This window comes from Sclerotinia sclerotiorum, genomic scaffold (genome assembly GCF_000146945.2).
Source record: "Sclerotinia sclerotiorum 1980 UF-70 scaffold_4 genomic scaffold, whole genome shotgun sequence".
Taxonomy (NCBI): domain Eukaryota; kingdom Fungi; phylum Ascomycota; class Leotiomycetes; order Helotiales; family Sclerotiniaceae; genus Sclerotinia; species Sclerotinia sclerotiorum.
Genome location: NW_001820832.1, coordinates 1,312,984 through 1,334,116, shown reverse-complemented (window position 1 = coordinate 1,334,116; position 21,133 = coordinate 1,312,984). Strand labels below are relative to the sequence as shown.

The 21,133-nt window shown below is 42.5% G+C and overlaps 8 protein-coding genes across 8 annotated transcripts; 4 read left to right on the top strand and 4 right to left on the bottom strand.

The window, feature by feature from the left end:
• Positions 1–144: 144 nt before the first annotated feature.
• SS1G_03599 (hypothetical protein) lies at positions 145–2,307 on the top strand (the record flags this gene model as incomplete). The annotated part of the gene is made up of 1 exon (XM_001595460.1): positions 145–2,307. One exon carries the CDS (start codon positions 145–147, stop codon positions 2,305–2,307), a length of 2,163 nt encoding a protein of 720 aa, XP_001595510.1.
• A 2,495-nt stretch (positions 2,308–4,802) lies between these two features.
• On the top strand, positions 4,803–6,380 carry SS1G_03598 (hypothetical protein; the record flags this gene model as incomplete). Its single annotated transcript, XM_001595459.1, has 2 exons — positions 4,803–5,970; positions 6,250–6,380. The coding sequence occupies 2 exons, from the start codon at positions 4,803–4,805 to the stop codon at positions 6,378–6,380; spliced, it is 1,299 nt and encodes a 432-aa protein (XP_001595509.1).
• Positions 6,381–7,660: 1,280 nt separating this feature from the next.
• Positions 7,661–9,080, bottom strand: SS1G_03597 (hypothetical protein; the record flags this gene model as incomplete). Its single annotated transcript, XM_001595458.1, has 2 exons — positions 7,661–8,609; positions 8,674–9,080. 2 exons carry the CDS (start codon positions 9,078–9,080, stop codon positions 7,661–7,663), a joined length of 1,356 nt encoding a protein of 451 aa, XP_001595508.1.
• Positions 9,081–9,880: 800 nt separating this feature from the next.
• SS1G_03596 (hypothetical protein) lies at positions 9,881–11,117 on the bottom strand (the record flags this gene model as incomplete). The annotated part of the gene is made up of 3 exons (XM_001595457.1): positions 9,881–10,287; positions 10,339–10,397; positions 10,447–11,117. The coding sequence occupies 3 exons, from the start codon at positions 11,115–11,117 to the stop codon at positions 9,881–9,883; spliced, it is 1,137 nt and encodes a 378-aa protein (XP_001595507.1).
• A 384-nt stretch (positions 11,118–11,501) lies between these two features.
• SS1G_03595 (hypothetical protein) lies at positions 11,502–12,109 on the top strand (the record flags this gene model as incomplete). Its single annotated transcript, XM_001595456.1, has 3 exons — positions 11,502–11,540; positions 11,701–11,746; positions 12,069–12,109. The coding sequence occupies 3 exons, from the start codon at positions 11,502–11,504 to the stop codon at positions 12,107–12,109; spliced, it is 126 nt and encodes a 41-aa protein (XP_001595506.1).
• Positions 12,110–12,651: 542 nt separating this feature from the next.
• Positions 12,652–14,454, bottom strand: SS1G_03594 (hypothetical protein; the record flags this gene model as incomplete). Its single annotated transcript, XM_001595455.1, has 5 exons — positions 12,652–13,237; positions 13,292–13,575; positions 13,715–14,013; positions 14,085–14,191; positions 14,435–14,454. 5 exons carry the CDS (start codon positions 14,452–14,454, stop codon positions 12,652–12,654), a joined length of 1,296 nt encoding a protein of 431 aa, XP_001595505.1.
• Positions 14,455–15,246: 792 nt separating this feature from the next.
• SS1G_03593 (hypothetical protein) lies at positions 15,247–17,374 on the top strand (the record flags this gene model as incomplete). The annotated part of the gene is made up of 5 exons (XM_001595454.1): positions 15,247–15,421; positions 15,483–15,514; positions 15,728–16,950; positions 17,048–17,145; positions 17,343–17,374. 5 exons carry the CDS (start codon positions 15,247–15,249, stop codon positions 17,372–17,374), a joined length of 1,560 nt encoding a protein of 519 aa, XP_001595504.1.
• A 543-nt stretch (positions 17,375–17,917) lies between these two features.
• Positions 17,918–20,276, bottom strand: SS1G_03592 (hypothetical protein; the record flags this gene model as incomplete). The annotated part of the gene is made up of 6 exons (XM_001595453.1): positions 17,918–18,225; positions 18,400–18,440; positions 18,697–19,266; positions 19,318–19,441; positions 19,486–19,622; positions 20,161–20,276. The coding sequence occupies 6 exons, from the start codon at positions 20,274–20,276 to the stop codon at positions 17,918–17,920; spliced, it is 1,296 nt and encodes a 431-aa protein (XP_001595503.1).
• Positions 20,277–21,133: the final 857 nt, after the last annotated feature.

Here is a 21,133-nt window from a genome sequence, read left to right as displayed (position 1 = left end):
AAGAATAATGCTTCACAATCGTTCACGGCCGCCTTAATGTGATTAAAGCCTCCCTCGTTGTATTCTCATTCTTCGCCTTCAGTCTCTTAACGGTCCTCAAACATTCTATCCTATCCATCTTCATTCATACATCCGGAGCCAAGGATGAATCCTCAACACGGACGAATACATGATCTCTTCGACAGAGACCACTTTACTGTAGACGATTATCATCAAGACTACACCGAAGGAATATATCAAAAAGAACCCATTGGAGTAGGAGTCATCTTAACTTTACTAGCTATTTTTATCGCAGTGGTCTATCAAATTCTCATTAGCCTCGACTATGACCTCTTGCCTCTCTCACAATTAGCCTGGAATGCATTGGTATACATAACGCCTTCTTCACTGCTCGATTTCGCTGAAATTTACTCGAACCCTTTACCAATACGAAACCCGAATACAATGGAATATCCACGAACACATGCGCAGAAGAGTGAGTTGATGCGCCGATTATTTGGTCTAGACACTCCGGGTGGCATTATAGATTCCGTCGCGAGTGCCGGCAGAAGAAGACTCTCTTCTATTCCACTCATCGGCTTGGGAGTTGGGGGAGACGATGAAACGCCTCCGGGGTTGGGAAATTGGGATAATTCCTGCTACCAAAACAGCATCTTACAGGGACTGGCATCATTAGACACACTGCCAGGTTTCCTCGAGAGTTTTCGAATCAATGATGCGCTACGACAGGATGGTTCGAAGCATGATATTAAAATGGCCAATGCTTTGAAGGAATTGATTACTACTCTGAAGAACCAGTCGAATAATGGAAGGCGAATTTGGACACCAGCAACACTGAAGAATATGAGCAGCTGGCAGCAACAAGATGCGCAAGAATACTTTTCCGGTCTCCTTGGTGCAATAGACAAAGAGTATGGCGCAACGGTAAAGTTGGGCGGAGTGTTGGGCTTGGAGCAGGCAAATATCTCGGAAGACGCAGGCAAAAATCTATCACACGCTCAGGCTTTATCTCCGAACCCATTGACTGGATTGACTGCTACAAGAGTCGTGTGCACGAAATGCGGCTACTCAGAAGGTTTGAAAGCAACGCCCTCCCTTTGCCAGCCTTTGATTGTCGGAGAAGGTTGGGAATATGACCTTTCCCAGCTACTTCACGAAGGTACCAAACTAGAATTTGTTCATGGCGTATATTGTGAAAGATGCACTTTGCGAAAGAGTGAGCATCTACTTTCTACATTGATGGAGCGATTAGGGTCTGAGCCAGATGATAGTCGACTTCGATTGAACACATCTGAACGATTGAGAGCCGTCACTGAAGCATTAGAGAACGACGACTTTTCGGAAAAGACTCTCAAAGATAAGTGCAAGATACCGACAGAAAACTGGGTCACAGTTACCAAATCAAAACAAGATATAATCGCTCGACCTCCAAAATCTTTAGCACTCCATCTCAATCGAAGTACTTATGGACCTGACGGGGAGTTAAGTAAGAAGACAGCCGCCATTCGGTTTCCTAAATATCTCGATCTTGGCCCATATTGCCTAGGTAGTGCTAGAGGGAATAGTGAAGATGACAGTGAGGAATGGCTCCTAGCACCTTATGCTTCCATGGTTGCAGGGCTACAACAAAAATCTCGGATACAAGGACCATTGTACGAATTACGGGCAGTTATTACACACTCTGGGAGACATGAAAATGGACATTATATATGCTACCGAAAACATCCAATTTCAGGTATCAGGATGGATGAAGATGGCAACAAAAAGGATCAATGGTGGCGATTAAGTGATGATCATGTAATGAAAATTAGTGAAGAGAACGTTCTGGCGCAAGGAGGAGTGTTCATGCTCTTTTACGACCAGATCGAGTCAGCTGTTCATCTATCACCCACACAACCGATTATTGATACACCAACAGAAAATGTGGTTACCGAAACATCCACATGCGGGTCCCGAAATGGAGTCGCTTTTCCTTCATCTCATGAGACGCCCTCGAATCTGGCACTTAATACACCTCTTCCGGAAACTAACGACGTGGATTTTGGTTTATCAAAGTCTTTATCGTCATCTCATTTATCAGAAGTGGATACACAGTTCGCGAATCACGAAAATCCTGATGACCGAGAAACCGTTTCCGAACTTTCAGATGGGGAAGAGGACACTGAGCAGAGAGAGGAAGAGGAATATAGCCCGACTAAAGCTATATTGATCCCTCAACCATATTTGGGTGCGAGGAAAAATAATCCTGAGAGGGATGGTGGTGAAGGAGTCAGAGAGAGCGGTATGGGAGGTTTGGTTATGGTGTAAGCTGAGCATTAGGTGGAACCTTTTAAGAGGAGGGAACAAATGGATGATGTGGTATGGTTTGATGGCGGTGCCGAAAACGAAACGATGTACTTGGCACTTTGTATGCATAGCATGGAGTCTGGATTAGCTTCGATGGGTTTGATGGGATTGGGTTAAGGATTGTAAAGGTGATGTAGTCATCAACCAAATCCGTTCTGGACATGAGGTATAATACCTAGGCGCGTAGCACAGGAATAGAAGCAAGTCCTACAGCAGGTAACAGCTGGTTCTATAAGAATAAAGAATAAAAACAATTTACACGATCCGACTTGACTGGAGCATTATTCTGAGTGTCCCTCGATTTACTCGTCTATTGAGGTTGAGCTTGTCACCATTTTTTCCAATACTTTTGATGATGTTAAGATTACAATTACATCAATGTTTATATGTGATTTAGTCACTCGGATAATTTTGTACTCCAAAAGGTCTTTGACGATACGCATCAATGACTGGGTTTTAATCGCCACTCGTAGGTATTAATACAAAATTGTAATTTGGAGACCTCGAATATAATAGTAAAAATTGGATGAGAGGTAACTTTGCCACTCTACCTTAAGAACACGTGCCCCTCTCATCAGTTGACAACCAGGTGTTTGAATCCGAATATTTTTAATAATGTACTTTAATTTTTGAAATAACATTTACCCAAGTTCGAAGCAAGTACAGTTAGTTACTACAGTATATACATACACATATCGTTACGGAGTATATATCGCTTAGTTCTAGCTGAGGTTAGCAAAACATTGGATATCGTCCAGAACGACATTTCGTAGATTAAGTCAAGTTCCTAGGGAGGAACGTGAACAGGATTAATAATGGATTATCGAACACCAGATATGAAATAAAGTGGATGTAAGGCTGATCTCCGAGGATGGGTCTGAAGATGAAATTTTTTGCAGGGGGGATTGAATTGAATTGGATCAAGGAGGTCGTCTCGATGAAATAGCAGGGAGCTAATCAAGCCTAGAAGTTTGCAGTTTGAGGGGGAAAAGATGTAGAGGAGATGCTCATATCATTTTGAATTAATATATATGCTAACTAGGCAGTTATTCTAGCTAGACTTTTTGGTAGAGAGGATGACTGACTATGTCTATGGTGTTGTGGTCTGTAATGTTGAGTTCGATCGGTTATTGCTTGAAATAGAATTAATTAGAATTCAATAGGGGTCCCATAAAGTTATCTATTAGGTAGATCTTCAGGATGTTTAGATTGCAGTCAGCCTTATTATTGATGGTTTCGAATGCTTGTCTATTGGGTACTCAAATAATCATCAACTGATCAATCAATGGAAGAATCCGAAACAATCTAGAAGATGATAAAGTTATTATTAATCAAGATGAAGATATACGTAGTTGGGAGAGCTAGAGCTAACCCTAGGTACAATCTGATAATTTCTTATTCCTTGCAATGAAATCTTTAGCCTTGATTGAAATATAGATTTACATGATTACATACTAGTTTACCCAACACCTGTTTTTTATATTTAAACTATCTTTCTACTACCATAACCTTGACTCTATTTGATGATGACCGGTCTTATTCCTTTATTGTTAATCTTCACTCTAAACACCGAAATCTGTAATTTGGAGTGAAGTGAAGTTAGAATGAGATAAGTTTCATATTTATAATTTGATTCTTCCTACCCACCTAGTACTTACATAGCACCTATGACCTAGCTATGAATGACCTCTGATCTACTCCTCTGTACCTTGTATGTAGGTATCCTTTGGAAAAACATCAAAGGAGTCCCCTCCCTCTTTTCTCTTTTTCTCTCCTCTTCTCTTTATAATTTTCAGTCCAAACTAAGATTAATATATTCTTGTATTTCTCTCTCTTCTTTTCATTCTTCCTTTCTTACTTGCAGATATTGCTACTTCCCGCATTGTACTTTAACTTTAATCCTCTTTCACTTGCTGCACCACTGCACCTACGCCCTACTTGCATCTTACACTATCCAAAATCAGCCTCTAAGCTTCCGCCAACCCTCAGATCGCTCGGACTTTGAAACCGTCGTCACCCAACGAGAAATAGGATATAAATTCGCTCCTCTTTAATCTACGTCATACGAAATCCTTCCTTCTTTTATCTCTACCCTTTCTGTTATGGGTATCTTGCGACACCATTCAAACCATACAGCTGCAGTTGCAACAGACAAAATTCCCCTTTCTCAGCGCATTCGGGTTTGCATTCGCCAACATTCACCCGTACGCTTTCACCGACATCATCATCATCATCGTCCTCAGGATCCCACGAGTATGGATAATAATGATAATGGTGGCGGTGGTGGACCCTTGCCTTCTCTCGAAATCTCGCAGTCACAAACTACGGAATTGCAGAATAACACATCGAGTTCAATATTTGAGAGAAGACCAAGCACTTCTGATAAACCAACACTGTCCGTCTCGACCGTATCTGCGAAAACGTCTCCCTCCAAGCGACAATCTTTTCTTCCACCCATGATTGCAAGCCTTACAGTCAAGACGGATTTCACATCAGAGAAACAGAAACACACCACTCCACATTTCCTCAACTTGTCGCCGAGTGCCTTAGGGAGCAAATTCATAGCTCTTCGAAATCATGAACAAACTTTAAGGACGATGCCAAATACATTATTATATCATCCCGTTGTGCTATCGCGCAATAGATATAGCGATGTCTATCCATGGGAACATCATCGAATTAATCTTCATTCGCTACAATTTGGTTATATAAACGCATCACCCATTGCACTTCGAACTGCAAATGGAAGTGGAGAGGAACAGGAAAATTACATAGCGACACAGGGACCAAGGGATAATGGTTATGATGGTGGTCTGTTTTGGGAAATGTGTTGGCAAGAAAATGTCGAGGTGGTGGTTATGTTGACAAGACCCGTGGAAGAGGGGAAAGAGAAATGCGGTGTTTATTATGCAGAGGATGTCGAAGAGGTCAAGAGAATCGGAGAATGGGAGGTTAGATGTGTAGGGAAAGAGGAAGAGGGAGGAACCGTTAGGAGGACGTTGAAATTGAGAAGAGTAGGGAGAGCGGCACGTAGTGTGAGTACAGCAAGCGGTGCTAGTATCGGGAATGGTACAGTTGGGACGATTGAGACGGTGGAAGAGCACTCGGAGGAAGAAAAAGAAACGGAAATTAAAATTGAGGAGTTACAGGAGGAAGAAGCACAAATTGAAGAACGCACGATTCATCATTTCCTCTTCGAATCCTGGCCGGATAATGACATTCCTCAATCGCCCGCCGATATCCATTCGCTCCTTACCCTTCTCGATGTCTCCCGCGCAGCTAACAATCACTCGATCACGCCCCGCGTAGTCCACTGTTCAGCAGGTGTTGGTCGAACTGGTACATTCATCGCTCTAGATCACCTTTTGAGAGAATTGGACATGGGGCATCTGGATGGATTATCTAAAGACAAAGATCCCGTGCTTGAGACGGTGAAGAGGCTGAGAGATCAAAGAATGCTGATGGTACATAAGGTTGCGCAGTATGTGATGATTTATAACGTGTTGAAGGAGAAATGGTTGGAAAGAGAAAGAGAGAAGAGCTCAAAGGATAAGGAGGGAGAGGAAGATACTGAAGTCGAGATTGAGACTCCAGGAGGTGGTTCGGCTAGAAAGAGGAAATTAGGTGGGCTAGGTAGCACGGCCGAGGATGGAAGAGTCAAACTGTTGCATACATGAGTTTTTTTGATGCCGGATCAAAAGTTTCATTCACGGTCTAGTCATGGAAAACGTGGTTTTCCACTATTCTACGCAATATATCATGTCATAATGACAGCCTTTGATGGAGCGGGAAGGAAAGTTCATTACATATGTACCAAATCATGTTTGACGAATTGGCATGGAAGGATTCAGTCTGGTTGGACACGCATTAATTCAAGGGCGTTGGGATTAACATTAGCATTAGCATTGGTATTGACATTAGCGTTGGCATTGGCATTGGCACGAGCATTATTGGCATTAGCATTGATTTGGTTGGGAGGTAATAGACAAAAAGTTTATGGACGGGAAATCGGTTCGATGACATTGTTGGATTAGCGCTAGGATTAGGTTAGCGATGGCTAGGAGTCCGGAAAAGGAATGAATTTGATGAGATGGGTGCTCCATTGAACTTGTTGACTTGCCTGTCTGTTTTTAAGTTTTATCTTTTCTCTTGTTAGTGATGAGTTTAGTCAAGAAGCTATGTATCTATTCGTTGTGCTAGTGAGCCGGCTCAGTTTAGTTTCATAATCTATCTATTAATGGTTTACTGTCTTCTTCCGTTTCTCGATTATACCTGGTTTTATACCTTAAATAGTATTTTGTTTTTGTTTTTGTTTTTGTTTTATTTGCCACGGGGACAATGGTATGAGGTGGATGATAGGGAAAGATATTTATTTCACATGCACGCAGCTAGTATATGTGGTAATTGAGTGTAGTAAGAAAGTAGTAGCTGTGATGGATAGTACTAGGAGGTAGCTTGATATGAAGTGGATGAATGAATGAATATATATAGGTTCTGCATAGTCGTGCTAGCTTACTTGATTCTTCTCCGCTCTGGCCTGTCTGTTCTGTCTGTCGGTTGATTGTATTGAAGGGTTAATAGAGTACAGGAATAACCTAATCAATGCAAAATAAATTAGTTTGATAATTATACTGTATGGGAGGAGATCTTCTCATCACCCTCTGTAATCTATAATTTACTTGACACTTTAGGTTAATGGATATGATAAAACTTACTTGGAAGATTACATTTTACACTGATCCATCCCATGTCACGTAAGGGGAAGATGTGTTCCGTCAAGGTCGGTATAGCTGATGCGGTAATATCCATATCTTTATTGGTGATGTTAAGAGATAGATTTGGTGTGTTACGGTTGGAGTCTGGTATAGTACTAGTATAGCTCGTCAGTATATAGGTATATCTGTTGGATAGGTTTGCTTTTAGTTGAGAAATAAGGAGGGAAGGGGAATACTTTGTGTTGGTGGAATTTTCGTGTATTCAATGCATCTACTTGTGCTCCATAATAGGTTGTTTATGGTGGGAGTCTATGGATGTTGGATAATGGTTAATGTTAGCTTAGGATGATCAGATGGATGTACTCGGTGTGTTCCAGATTCTACTAGAAGACTTGAAGATCTGTTTTATTTGCGTTGGGGAAATTAATGAAATGATTTGATATATACCACTCCCTACAAGGTTCTGCCGTAAGAAAGTAGAACAAATCATACATTTTCTTAATCTCGATGAACATCCCGAAACTCAACCCCGAAATTCTTAACAATAATACCTCTCAGTTGAGACTACTAATCTTGTCCATAAGAAAAACGAACATGCATTACAAAGATGACCGTTGTTGTTTATGAAACGGTGGAACTTTATAATCCAACGTCTTTCTCCATAGAATTTCCCTCACCTCCTCCACACCAAACGGCACCAAATTTTCCAAATCCAATTCCTCCGACGTCAAACCCTTAGCATAGATAAACTCCGCTTTACAAACCAATTCCTTACCCTCTCCCAAAGCAACAATAGTTTCAGCCCACTCATCCAAAATCTTCCTCGTCTGCGGTGCTTTCCCAAACATCCAAAAGAACGTATGAGGCATACCCTCATACTCCTGAAGCACAACAGGAACACCCTGAGAAAAGGCCGTTTGAGCCACCAATCTCGCTCCATCTACGATTTGCTCCTGTCCGGATGCGAACCAGAGGGGACAGGAACCCGACCAATCTAATGAGGCGACTGGGCTCGCTAGCGGGTGAGCGAGAATTCCTGCCTCGCAGTATAGATTTGCTCTTGCGGGTTTGGCGGGCCAGATGGAACATGTAGGGAATCTTTTTTCTAGGTATGGAAGTTTTTCGATAGGGGAGGGGAATATATCATGTTTTATATTACGCTGGTATGAGGGGAGCGCATTTGTTAATTCTGTTATTACGCTCAAGAGGGCGAGGCCAGCTGGGATGAATTCGGATGGTTTAATTATATTTCCATGGAATTTTATCACTGTATTTTTGCGTTTGAGTTGCAGGAGTACTTGCAGTAAGCCTAATGCGAGACAGGATCCGGAACTATCCCCTGCTATCACGATATTTTTGGCAGGGATAGCTTCATGTGGTGAGTTTGGGGGAGGAGCGAGGAGAGAAAGATATGTTTGGAATATATCGAGGAAAGCTGCTGGGAAGGGATTCTGCGGTGCTAGACGCTGTTTCACCATTAGGATTTTGCTTCCTGTTGCGCGAGCTAGATTTCCCATGCGTTTTCGGTAGCTGGATGGACTGTTGAGTCTGGGGTTTATGTGTGTGAGTAAATGGTGAAATAGATAATTTAGTAAGAAATGGAAATACTAACACGAATGAACCACCATAGATATAAAAGATGGTTAGTGGGCTCGTGGTCCCCTGGACTAAGTGCCTAAATTTCTCACTTTCTGAGATTTTGGGTTCAGGCGCATTAGCGTCAACACCCTCACGGTAACCCGTCCATTGACAAGAAAGCGGTTCTGAATTCGGACGATCATAATGAACATTATGGGAATTATGCTCATCGATCAAACCCAGCAGTAAATCTCGCGAGTTGTCATCCTGGACAGGAGACGGGATGGTGAATTTGCTAACCCACACTGGACCTTTCACGGGAAGATCCTGTGTAGTAGCTGCTTGCTGGACCGAGATGGAAGTGCTGATTGCATCGTTCCAATATTTTTCTCGCATTTGTTTTGTTGCAGCTGTTAAGTGCTTGATATTTTGGAAGTCCATGTTGTTGGGGCTTCTTGGGGAGTTGTGATGCTACGAATGGGGTGCTACGAATAGGATTATGTCGTGCGTGATATGTAGGTTCGTATTGACAATGGCCCTGTAAGAAGATTAGTTATGGTTTACCGTTGATCGATATTATTTGGACATTGACCGTGGAGAAGGAGAAAAATACTTGATGATTTGAATGTTGTATTGCTAATAGTCAAGGCATTCAGAAAAGCGGCAGGAAACTTGCAGTTAAATACCTACTTGCTTACTAGCCCACAACAAGTGAATTATACTCAGAAGATGATTCTATGTTCGGTAAAAGCTTCGGGTAAATCCAGTTGAAATCAAAATATAGGATTAAAATAATATGATTTATTTGTTCCTGATTTTGGATCTCAAGTAATTCTCTACCTTCATAAAAATAAAGTCCAGCAATTGTTGGAGTGAATAGCCAGCGGAGAACACGCCACAGGATAAACAAAACATGCAGTCTAAGCAGCCTTATTAAGTAATTACAAGCTCATCTACCGAGGTGTACAGGGTATTGGCGCATCGTTCATGAGGGGGCACAGCAGTAGCAAGTTACATGAGAACACGCATACCAAGTGAAACATGACAAAACATCAACACAATACCACATCTTTACTCTTTTTATAGACTTTATAAGAAAGTCAGTTCCTATTTTTGCGGTAAAAAACATGTACACACAAAACATAATTACTCATATTTTCCAACAATTCCATAATCAAACCACGCGAGCCTTTCCATGACGAGTCAAACGACAAATTCAAGCGCTACACAACCTCCAACAATTAAACTTTTGATATCTCGTTTCCACCAGTAACAGCACTAGAACGATTCATATCAACATCCCGCTGAACCAATACACCATCCATAGGTATAACCTGACCCTCACTAATACTTCGTATCTGTGTTGAAACACCAGTGTGATATACCGTATCCCCAGTGCTATCCTCATTACTATCCCCCATTCTGTAATAGTAAGCTGCAGGATGAGAATTCGCATCACCGGCAGTCTTGTTTGCACTCTCATCTGTGTTTCTGCTTCTGTTATGTCTACTCCAGAGCGAACTACTCCAGAGCGAAGAGCTTATGGTGTAGAATCTGCTGAAGAGAGGTTTGTACGTTGGTAGGCAAGCACAGAGGATTGCTACACCTAAATTGATAACGGACCATAAAGATGCTCGTGCAAGTGACACTAGATGCTTTTTAGCTCGAAAGTTGGTCATCAAGATGGGCAGAAACTTACACACTACCTCGCTTGGGTTGTATAGATATCCAATCCGTATAGCGCTAGTAATAACAACCCTAAATTTATTAGTGATTTGCCACTGATGCTAGTATACGGAGTACTTACAATGCTCCCAAGAGGAAGATACCAAGTATCCCAATCCTATTTTTCAACGGCAGGTGAAGACCAAGAATCATTTTTGTGGGAAGACAGAGGATAGCGATATCTAATAACATATCAAAAAGCTCCATGATCAAAAAGTATAAGGAGAAATTGAAACATGACCCTTTAACTGCTGGATTCCAGAATGTAGCCATGGGGATGCAGTAAAGTAAATCCCCGATGAGGTTCGCCACATACCAAATACAACATACTACCATGACAATAGTGTTGTTTCTGAGAAAGCATGGGGTCTCGAAAATGCGACGATAGAAGAATAGAATCGAAAGCTTGACGGTGGTCACATTGGTGGCATAAATTGGAGGGATAGCATACTCGCTCTTCAGATACTGTTGCGACTTCCGGGATAGTACGACGAGGTCGGTGTATACCTGTCCGCCACCGAGGGTATAAACACCGACCAGAATATTGGCACAAAACGCATAGAAAAGAAAGACACTGACGAAGAGAAGCCAGTCATCAATACCAAACTTAGCGCTCTTGACTATCCTCGTCCAGATACGGAGTACAGCCGCGATCGTAGATACCAGTATGAAAAGAATGCTGACAACCAAAGTCGCATATCCCACTTGATTAAGTCCGAGCTTGTAGGGATTGGGGACAGCAGAAGCCGCCATGCTGTATTGACAAAATAGAATGCAGAGCCCAAAGGATCGCAATCGTAAGTTGAAATGTAAGAAAGCGTTCCGGTAAGCTAGTGCAAGAGAAATGCACCAGGTGAGGAGACACTTACAGTATATGTAAGCTTAATTTATCCATCTTGTATCAGACTGGGAAAATATCCCCGTTTGGCGGCAAGGTAGCACGGGAGGCGACGTCGAATATCAAGGCTGTATTAATTGTGCCTCGTCCTCAATCAGAAAGTCGTCGTAGAATCAAAAGGTGCGTATGTAGAGATTCAGAACATCCTTGGAGTTCAGTGGCACCCATAGGAACACCATTGTAGTCAATACTAAATATATCAAGGAGCTATCAGCCCTGTGAAAATTTTCTCATTTCTCATGCCAAGTAAGAAATTCAGAGAAGGGCCTGATCCTAGAGTATGCTGTCATGGTTACATTTCTTCAAAGGACCCCTAGCTATAGCTCTACACGGCAACAAAATTATTTGATGGCTTAAATTTAATTTGTCGATTTTTAAATATTAATTGTTTGATATGTATTTGAAGGATTCTAATTGGTGAGACTTTATTATAAGTAGGAATTCGATCTTTCTTTGGCGGAGAACTTTGACATTACCGAAAATGGTTCGTCTAGCATCCTATAGATTCTCAAATACGCTATAGTTGAATTCCTTGTGGCGGAATTTAGTTAAAACTAAAATTTTATTTGTTCGCTTGTAACATCTTAGGCATGTAAACGCCCATTTAGTAAAATTCTCCGACGGCATATCTATATTAGTGACGGTAGATAGAGATCTCTTCTATTTGTCCAGACAATCAGTGTCTCACCAGTATTCGGACTTCGGAGAGTTGATGCGCCACGGGGCACTTCGGAGTTTTGTGTTAAGATAGATGTCGTACAGCAGATCGGTACGAGCTCAAGATTATATTGCGCTAATACTCGTAGCATATCTCAGAAGAGTTGTCATCGTTTCGCGTGATGGCTGACGGTGTGTAGTGTGCCCATCTTCGAATCATCAAATAGGAGAGAATACCGTAATGATGAGGCTGCTTAGTTGCTACCAAGTAGATAATGCATCCCAAACCTTCCTATGCCAGGATTGTCGGTATGATTGCGAATGCGCTAATTAATAGTATGCCTTTTTTGCATAATCACAGGGACTCCGCATTATCACTCTACCAAGATTGCTGCGTTAGGCCGACTAATCATTCCTATTTGTTGAATTTCTGGAAATCTCAGCCACTCCTAATGTGCCTAGCGTCAGCTGGCAAGCTTCTGTGTCAGCCGGTATAAAATGTCCGTATCAAATCATGTATGACTATCACCGGTGAGTGAACGGGATGCTCTAGTAAGCAACAAAAGCATGGAGAAAATAAGCTTAACCTAGGAGCATAGGAGATTAATTTATTGATCAATGTCATTTGGGCTTTCTCACGGAATTGTTCGCCATTCAATATGCATATGCATGTTATATGGTTTTATTGTGATGTTTCCGCTAGATTAAGGAAGGCCATAGATTATCCACGCATCAATCTACTTTTCTCACTTTAACCAAAATACCAGGGGTATCTCTCGCCTGGGCGCCTAAAATGTAGTCTCGGCTAACGTCTATATCCCGCGCTCGAATAACTTGTGAGACATCGAAGTCAAATTGTCTGTAGACAGATGCTAAGATCAAATAGAGCTCTGCACGAGCAAGGTTGATACCTAGGCAAGACCTAGTCCCGCGATTAAAGGTGACAAGGTAGTGCTCAAGTCGTTTGTTCTCCGTTTCTAGCCATCTCTCTGGTTTGAAGACCTCGGGTTCAGGGAAGATTTTTTCATTCTGATGGGTGAGTAAGGCTGTCATGTTCATTATTGTTCCGGCTGGAATTGTTTTACCGTTGCATTGGAAGCTTTTTTCTGGATATTGTCTGCCAATACGATGGGTAACTGGATCAGCAAGGCGTAGGCCCTCCTGGATGACAGCTGTCAAGTACGGAAGTTTTTCTAGCTCTGGTAACGAGAGTGGTTTTAATGGATCAGGAATGGCTGATTTGAGCTCCTCGTGAAGGAGTTCGGAGATCCTAGGATTAGCCGAGATGTGGTATGAGGTGCCTCTAAGGACATATGCTCTAAGGATGTTTAATAATAAATCGTTTGCGGAGCGCACTATGTAGTTTACTCACGTTGTACCGGAGCCCGCTGTGACCAAACTGAAAGCTTCATCACGTAGTCTGTCTCGCTCCAGCTCTTTTGGTGGCAACTTGCTTTCCAGAAGCTCATGAAAGACAGTTCTATCAACGACTTTTTCTATTTGATATTTTCTGTGTTCATCTCGAATGGTTTCCACCTGTCTAGAGAGATCCTGTACAATGTTAAATAACACGGACTTGAACAAAGCTTCATTATTCACCTTGCGGAAATCAAGGATGTCTGCCATTGCAGGAGCCAAAATTTTGTTGATGTTATCCTAGAGGCGTGAGTACTCTCGATATAAACAATGGTCGGGGACAGAGATACCGGAATTGAATAACTAAATCGCATCAAGTAAGGTATATGAATGTTCTTTCTTGTCAGAATCTGCGTCAATTCATTACTAATTCACATACCAATAGACTAATATTCAAAAACGTATCAACGTCATCAAACGATTTGCGCCCAAAGTCTGGTCTTAAGACATTGTCGGGTTCTCTCGAAAAGCAGTAGTCATTGATAATATCAAGCGTCACAGCAGCATAGAAATACTTCATATTAAGTATCTCTCCAGTTTTAGTTGCTTTCTCAAGTCGATCGCAAAGTATGAGAATAGGACGTTGAATTCTGGCAACTAGGTCATTGATTGATTTCTTGGAGAAGAATGGGTTGAGAGCTGCTCGTCTTATGCGATGGTGATCATGATCTTGCGTTCCTATAGTCTTTTGAGGATCAGAGCCATAATTCACTTGTATAGAGGTTGATGGTATACCGCGGGATATGGACCAAATGCCTCGGCAACGTTTAGGGGTTTCTGTGCTCGGCCATTTGACTGGCTGAACATCTCTTCAAAGAAATCGGGATCGTCAATATGGACTTCATTGGGATTAATCCTGATAACAGGGCCTGAGGCATATCAGTAATGTAGCAGTAGATAGTATAGTAGTGGCCATATACCATATTGCTTGTGTAGCTTTTTTATTTGAAAGGTATATTGACCGCTGAGATACAAATCATAATACCACTCATATAGATAAGTTGCAATGGCAAGTGGAGGTCCGGGAATATGTGCGAGTGGGTGCAAAAAGAATCGATAAGTGAGTAGCACAACTCCGTAAGTGATAATCGAGGCTAACAGTAAGATTTGTATGGCCATGTTGTTTTTGCAGTTCAAATTTTAGATACACGTAAGTAGGTTGATCAAAGTTGTACTTTTGTATGCTTAAATGAAAAGAGAGAAGGTTGCGTTGAAGCAGTTATTCCATATATTGACCTTACCTCGTGTACTATCGTCGTAACATACTCTAATTAGCAGCCTTATAACGCCACTTATCATGCGAGCAAGCTACCCCGCTATTCTGTGCCGCATTATATGTTGTGATTTGTGAGGCAGCAAACGAGATTGAAAGGTTTGATATTCCATCCGATTTGATTTCCAGGATTTGTGTAAGTAGACAAAGCAAGGCAGGGCCTGTATCAGGAATATCAAAACAATTAATACGAGGATTTGCTCAAGTAAGGATGAGGATTTTTTGAACGTGTTGGACTCATCTAATGAATATTTCAAATGATAGTTCGACAAGTGTTGGAAATCGGGCTTGGCATGTTCGCCAATAAAAAGTTGTTTTTAGATGATACCCGCCGAGTAGATTGTAAAGAACTTGCTTCCAGGCAGCATAGGTGTTACCCTCAAATCGATATCTGACACCGAGAAGATTACAATAATACGCAGGGATATAGTAATGATTCTGAAACCTCGGTGAGGAGACTGCTGACTCGATTTTGGAGCCTATTTTCTAGTGATGGCCACCATTTCCTAAGGTTGGAGGGGTTGGCTTGAACCCTAGAGATGAAAATAATAGCTTTTGAGATGAAGAATCTCTCATTAGCACAAGAAAAGAGATTTTAACTTCGTCTTTGTCTATTCGAACCGTTACAAACCACGGGCATGGCGTCATCAATACAAAGTACTACTCCGGATCATTATCGAAGGCCGCCTGATTCTTACTATCCCATCGTCATTATAGGCGCTGGACCTTCAGGCATTGCCATGGGCTGCCAATTGAAACTGGAGCTCCATTTTGACAAGTTCAAGATATTTGATCGTCAAGGGGGTCTTGGAGGTAAACCTGAGCACATTCTTATCCCCTACAAGCCCAAAGCCTGACAAATAATAACAATTAGGTACATGGTGGGCGAACAGATATCCAGGAGTTGTGAGTACCCCCGGCTTCCATCCATGTACCGTATTAGAGCTAATTTCTTGTTGGAGGCCTGTGATGTGTAGGTTAAATAACCATAGAAGTTAGAACATTTCCTGATTTGACCGCTTTAGACCAACCCTGTTCTATTCATTTTCTTTCGCCCCAAACTACACCTCGCCGACCATCTTTCCCTCAGGTCACGACTATCTGATGTATCTCAATCAGGTCGTCGAACGCTTCGAGATCAAAGATAATATTAGTTTGAGCACGGAGATGAGGAGTTTGAAATGGAGAGAGCAAGAACAAGAATGGGAGATCGAAATCTGTCGTCTTTCTCCAGAGACTAAGCTCAAGCATCCCACTGGGCTCGAGATAATTCGAGCAAAAATCGTTGTTAGTGGCGCAGGTATTCTTACCAATCCCAATGATTGGCCAGAAGGTGTCTCTGGGAGAGATACCTTCGAGGGTGAGGTTCTTCACTCTGCTGAATGGCCTCAGAATATTAACCTCGAAGAAAAAAATGTGGTGCTTGTGGGCTCTGGTTGCACGGCTGCTCAGATCGCCCCTGCAATTCTCAAAACCGAGCTAAAGTCCTTGACGCATATAATACGTAGTCCACCGTGGTTTGTCCCCCGTATTAAAGAGCCAGGAGGTAAGGAAGAATACGCAAAATTTGCTCCTAAAATTTATGGTTCCGTTCCGTTGTTAGGTTTTATCGTTCGAATGATGATTTGCGGGATGTCTGAGCTTCTATGGTACACAACGTTCATCCAAGAAAACTTGAAGCTACGCCAAATCTCTGAGAAGACGTCCCTGGACCATATGAGAAAGCTAGCCCCAGAGAAATATCATTCTATGTTGACACCTCAGTATAGTCTTGGCTGCAAGCGCCGGGTGTTCGATAATGATTGGCTCCAGAGCATGAGTGATCCTCGGTATACTCTTACAACGCAACCTTGGCTAAGTGTGGAAGGCAGCAAAGTAATTGTGGGAAATTATGATGCAAATTCCGACGTTAGTGCGCTACCATGCTCTTATCCTACCGATGTCCTTATTTTAGCAACGGGCTTCAAGGCATCACAGTTCCTACACCCTCTATCCATCACGGGACGTCAAGGAGCCTCTCTTCATCGAGTCTGGGAGGAGCGTGGTGGTCCCCAAGCATATATGGGGACAAGCATCGACCAGTTTCCGAACTTTTTTATGATCATGGGCCCAAACACCTTTGTTGGTCACACCTCGGTCATCATGAGCATTGAAAACAATATCCAGTACATCCTCAAGATGATCCGTCCCATCATCGACGGTAATGTAACTAGCCTGGAGCCAAAACCAGACGCGGTAGTCAAGTGGACGCAGGGCATCAAAAAAGACATGCAGGAAACCGTTTATGAGTCTTGTCAAAGCTGGTACAATGATTCTGGGGCTTGGAATTCTGTCATATATCCGTGAGCATGCATCGATTTTCCTGAGTCTCTGTCTTTTCATAAACGAAAACAAGCGATGAACCTGCTAATTGCTGATCTTTTCCATAGCCGATCTCAGCTTGACTTTTACCTCCGCTGCAAGTACCCCAAGTTCGATGACTGGAATCAAAACCCTTCTTTACAAGGCCAGCCTCGACGAGCGGGTCAGCGGATGTTGTATATATCCGTAGTAATTGCATTAATTGGTACCATTTGCTACGGTGTATTGGTATGGTCCGATCGGAGCCTCGAAATTTTAGTGGGTGGAGGGTTGTGGTTACGAAGGACGGTAGTCAAAACATGCAATGCCACAGTGATGATGATACAAAGAGCTGGGTAATGGTTGTTGTAAGCTTATTCAATCCAAAGAATAGCAGAGGAGACTCTTGTGAAAGTCCAATCGTAAGAGTTGGTGTACATGTGCTCCGTTCCCTCTTTGAGAAGACTAGGTTTCATCGTGCTCGCTACTCCAACCTTTTTGTAAGATTAATTTAACTGCGAGAAAAAGGGAAAGATTTTTTTGCGTTATATGACAAATGCTCCTTGAATGAGATATGAAACATTGCATCAATGTCGACGGTAGAATTTTCCCAATGTAGTTGTCGAGGTGGTTGAGAGAAGGTTCGCCTAATATACGTTAGTCCCAAAGGCCCCGCACTTTTGTAGGTTAATTCGGTCTGTGCTGATGATTAGGAAGTGGAAGTTGCACGTGGGGAGGACAAAATAACATCAAAATAACATCAAACGGGCAAAGATTACTCTCGCGATTAATGCGCTCGATTGTTTGCACGGAAAAGTATGTGATCTGGCTGTTCATTCATTCTCTGTAATTTTCCTTCCAAAAGGTGTGCCCAGTCAACGTGTTGTAGACCTAGATCTACTTACAACACGATTCCCTTGCTTCCATCTCATTGATTAGCTGACTTTACAGATATTTGAAGCCTATACTTCACAAGAGTCTGCGAGGCGTCCTCTCCCACATAAGCCCAATTGACAAAACTTCAGCAGCGCAGAAGCCCAATATCATAGCTAGTTGTTTGTGGTACCCGTGAGCAAATGCAGATTGAACCACAACTTGATCATGCGACGACAGCGAAGACATTGAAGAAAGGTTTTGTAGAAGGTGGCTGACTGTCTCAGCAGGTATGATATCGGCCAGAGTTGATATGACAGTGTTGTTCAATAGACTAGTTGCAATTGCAACACCGATAGCCCCTCCAAGGATACGCATCTGGGTTACACCACCGAGTGCAACAGCTAGAGCATCGTTAGTTTCTGGAAGAAGAATACATTATCAGATCCTTAGATACCTAGAAGTTGTTTTTCAACGATAAAGGGTGCTATGTTTAATAAAGTCGTCAATCCCAAGCCGACACCCATGCCTGCCAGCACCTGATACCCATAGAAGCTTGCTGGGATGTGAGGTTTTACTGGTATCGAGTACAATAGTCCAGTCCCAAGGATTTGCAGTGCTGTAGCCATGATCAGCACATAAATCGGAGGTATTCGGCCTTTTGCTGTTAAACCACCCGTGATGGCTGAACCGACGGCAATAGACATTGTGTAGGGTAATATGCGAACACCTGCAATCAGTGTCGAGGTATTACTAATGCTCTGGATTCTCTGAGGGATCTCGATGACTAGAGTTACAAAAGGGACACCTGAGAGGACAGCATATCTATTTTTCGTCAGTTACCAATATCAGAGCTCGTGCAGAGTAGATCTTACATATAGATACCCATGAGAACTCTGTTTTTCAAGAACACCCATGGAATTACGGGCTGTCTCGTAGATTGTCTCGAAAAGAGAAATCTTTGCCATGCGAAGAACAGACAAAGGAGGACGAAAGCAAGTACTAAGAAGGTGATTACCAGGGCAGAATCCCAGGCAAAAGCTACTCCAGCTTCTTCGAAAGCCACGATAAGAAAAACGCAAGCTGTTGGAAGTAATAAGAATCCCACAAAGTCTATCTCGGCTCGCAAATTGGTCTTCTTTGGCGAGAATAGGATAGCTTTAGATGGTCTGTTGTCCGGAAAACCTGCAGGCATCGTCAACAGTACGAGAATTAGACCTACCACGCCTATGGGCAAGTTGATCAAAAATATCCATCTCCACGTTGTGCTCTGAGGGATTGCACCTCCCAGTACTGGACCAAGTAGGAAACTGATAGCTAGTGCTAGCGAGACTATGCCGTTGAATTTCCCATATTGCTCTGGGGCGACCATCTCTGCCACAATTATCGGTACCATACTAAATATTCCAGCACCTCCGATGCCTTGAAGGGCTCTGAAAGCGATTCTATATTTTGTGGTTAAAAGTGGCATTACTGGAGCTTTTAGGGATCCTTACATTTGAGTACTAGTTGCAGCACCCCCGCAGCCACCTGAAAACGCCAAAAATATCACGATGGCGGTGACGAGCATAATTTTACGGCCAACGAGATCACTCATTTTGGCCCATATAATTAAAGCACCTGAAATGTAAGAAACTATACAGAATTGCAATGATTTCACTTACTAAAGTATGTAGTCAAATAACTGTTCACTATCCAACTACTCTGATCGAATGCATGTAGATCGTCAGAGATAGTGATAAGAGCAGTGCTAACGATAGTGATATCCAGCGAAGAGAGCATGAGACTTAGGCATAGTCTGCTGCAAAATTAGTAGAAGTCCATGCTTATCGACCTTTCAAGCAGACCCGAGAGTGAGCAAACTTAAACGCCATCCAGAAAGGTACTGCAAATGGCTATGAGCACCTCGACCGCCGGTTTTTCTCGGATCTTCCGGTGCGTCTTTCTCAAGCGCGGTAAATTGAGATCTTGTGCCCGAGGGCTGCTCAGTCATGAGAATTTCAAGGCTTGTCATGTTTCTTCAAATGAGGAAAATGGTGTAGAGACTTCGGCGATGAAAAATCTGTTCAATCGTTTTCATCTGAGCTGATAAAATTGTCGCCAAGCTCACATCACTTAATTCTTCTAGATAATTCCATGGTATATATTGTTTCACCCTTGATTATTGTATTGCATTAACTGACATGTAAGACTATCACAGATAACAGGGGGGTATTTTCTTCAATGAAAAAGGCTTGACTAATTGGACTATTTGGATGGTCTGTATGTTGTTGCAAGGCACAGCTTGTGGTATCTTGTTGATCATGAAACTCGCTTGGCTGACAACTTTACTGAAGTACCGTGGATATGTCTCAGCCTCACGAAGCATCACCCCGTGTTTAACTAGCATTCGCTGCTGTACAGCCCTTACCCTTTCATCTGCACCCCCTTCGAAGGCAATCAATCTCCTATGCATTTTGGTTTTGCTTCCCCGGGTAGGCTACTACTCACTGCTGTGCGATGCTGTGCCTTCATGTGCCTCTGCAACCTTTGAAATAATACGATCCGATTAGTTGAGATGCATTTTCATCAGAGATTATATGTCAACCACACATTTCACCCATGGATATCATAATTGTTGGGAGTTTAGAAACTAAACTAGTATAGGCATATTATGCACGATAAATAAGACTTTCGTCACCTACTCAGGAGCATGGTGGTGTGTGATACAGCCAAGAAGAAGCATTAGCTTTTAGTAAAGTAGTGTGGTACATGCTGATATCGGAGCTTTATGAATGCAGTCAGCGTATCAACCCCGCATTCGGTTCCTGTCAGTGCCGGCTTCATCGTGACTTGCAACTGTTTAGTGGAAGTCCGTGTAAAACATCAGCAGAAACCACGGATATTACTCCTAGTGGTAGCTTTTTTTGGTGAAATGGAGCTCCGATTGCGTTAAAAACGGAAACTAACTAGTAGTGCTCGGCTTTTAAGGAGCTTGAAATGGGGTGGTTGGTCAACTAGAAACGAGCGCTCCCCCCTATTTCGGTTACACTGGCGGCATAATCAAACCATTCCGAGCCTTTCAAGGCATAAAGTACTGTCATTGAAGAAATTGGGTGGAAAGCCATTTACTTTGCTCCTGCCAAGATATATGCTTAAAGGGTAATGCTCACGATGGGATGAATTTTGGTGACATTTCTCCGTCCAATATAGGAACGCATATTTTGAGGCTTGCTTGAATATTGGTTTTATTTTGAAAAGATACCAAGGCTTACTCACAGGTAGGATGAATTTGACATAAATTTCTTCGTCGTGTAGATAATTTTGCAGGTG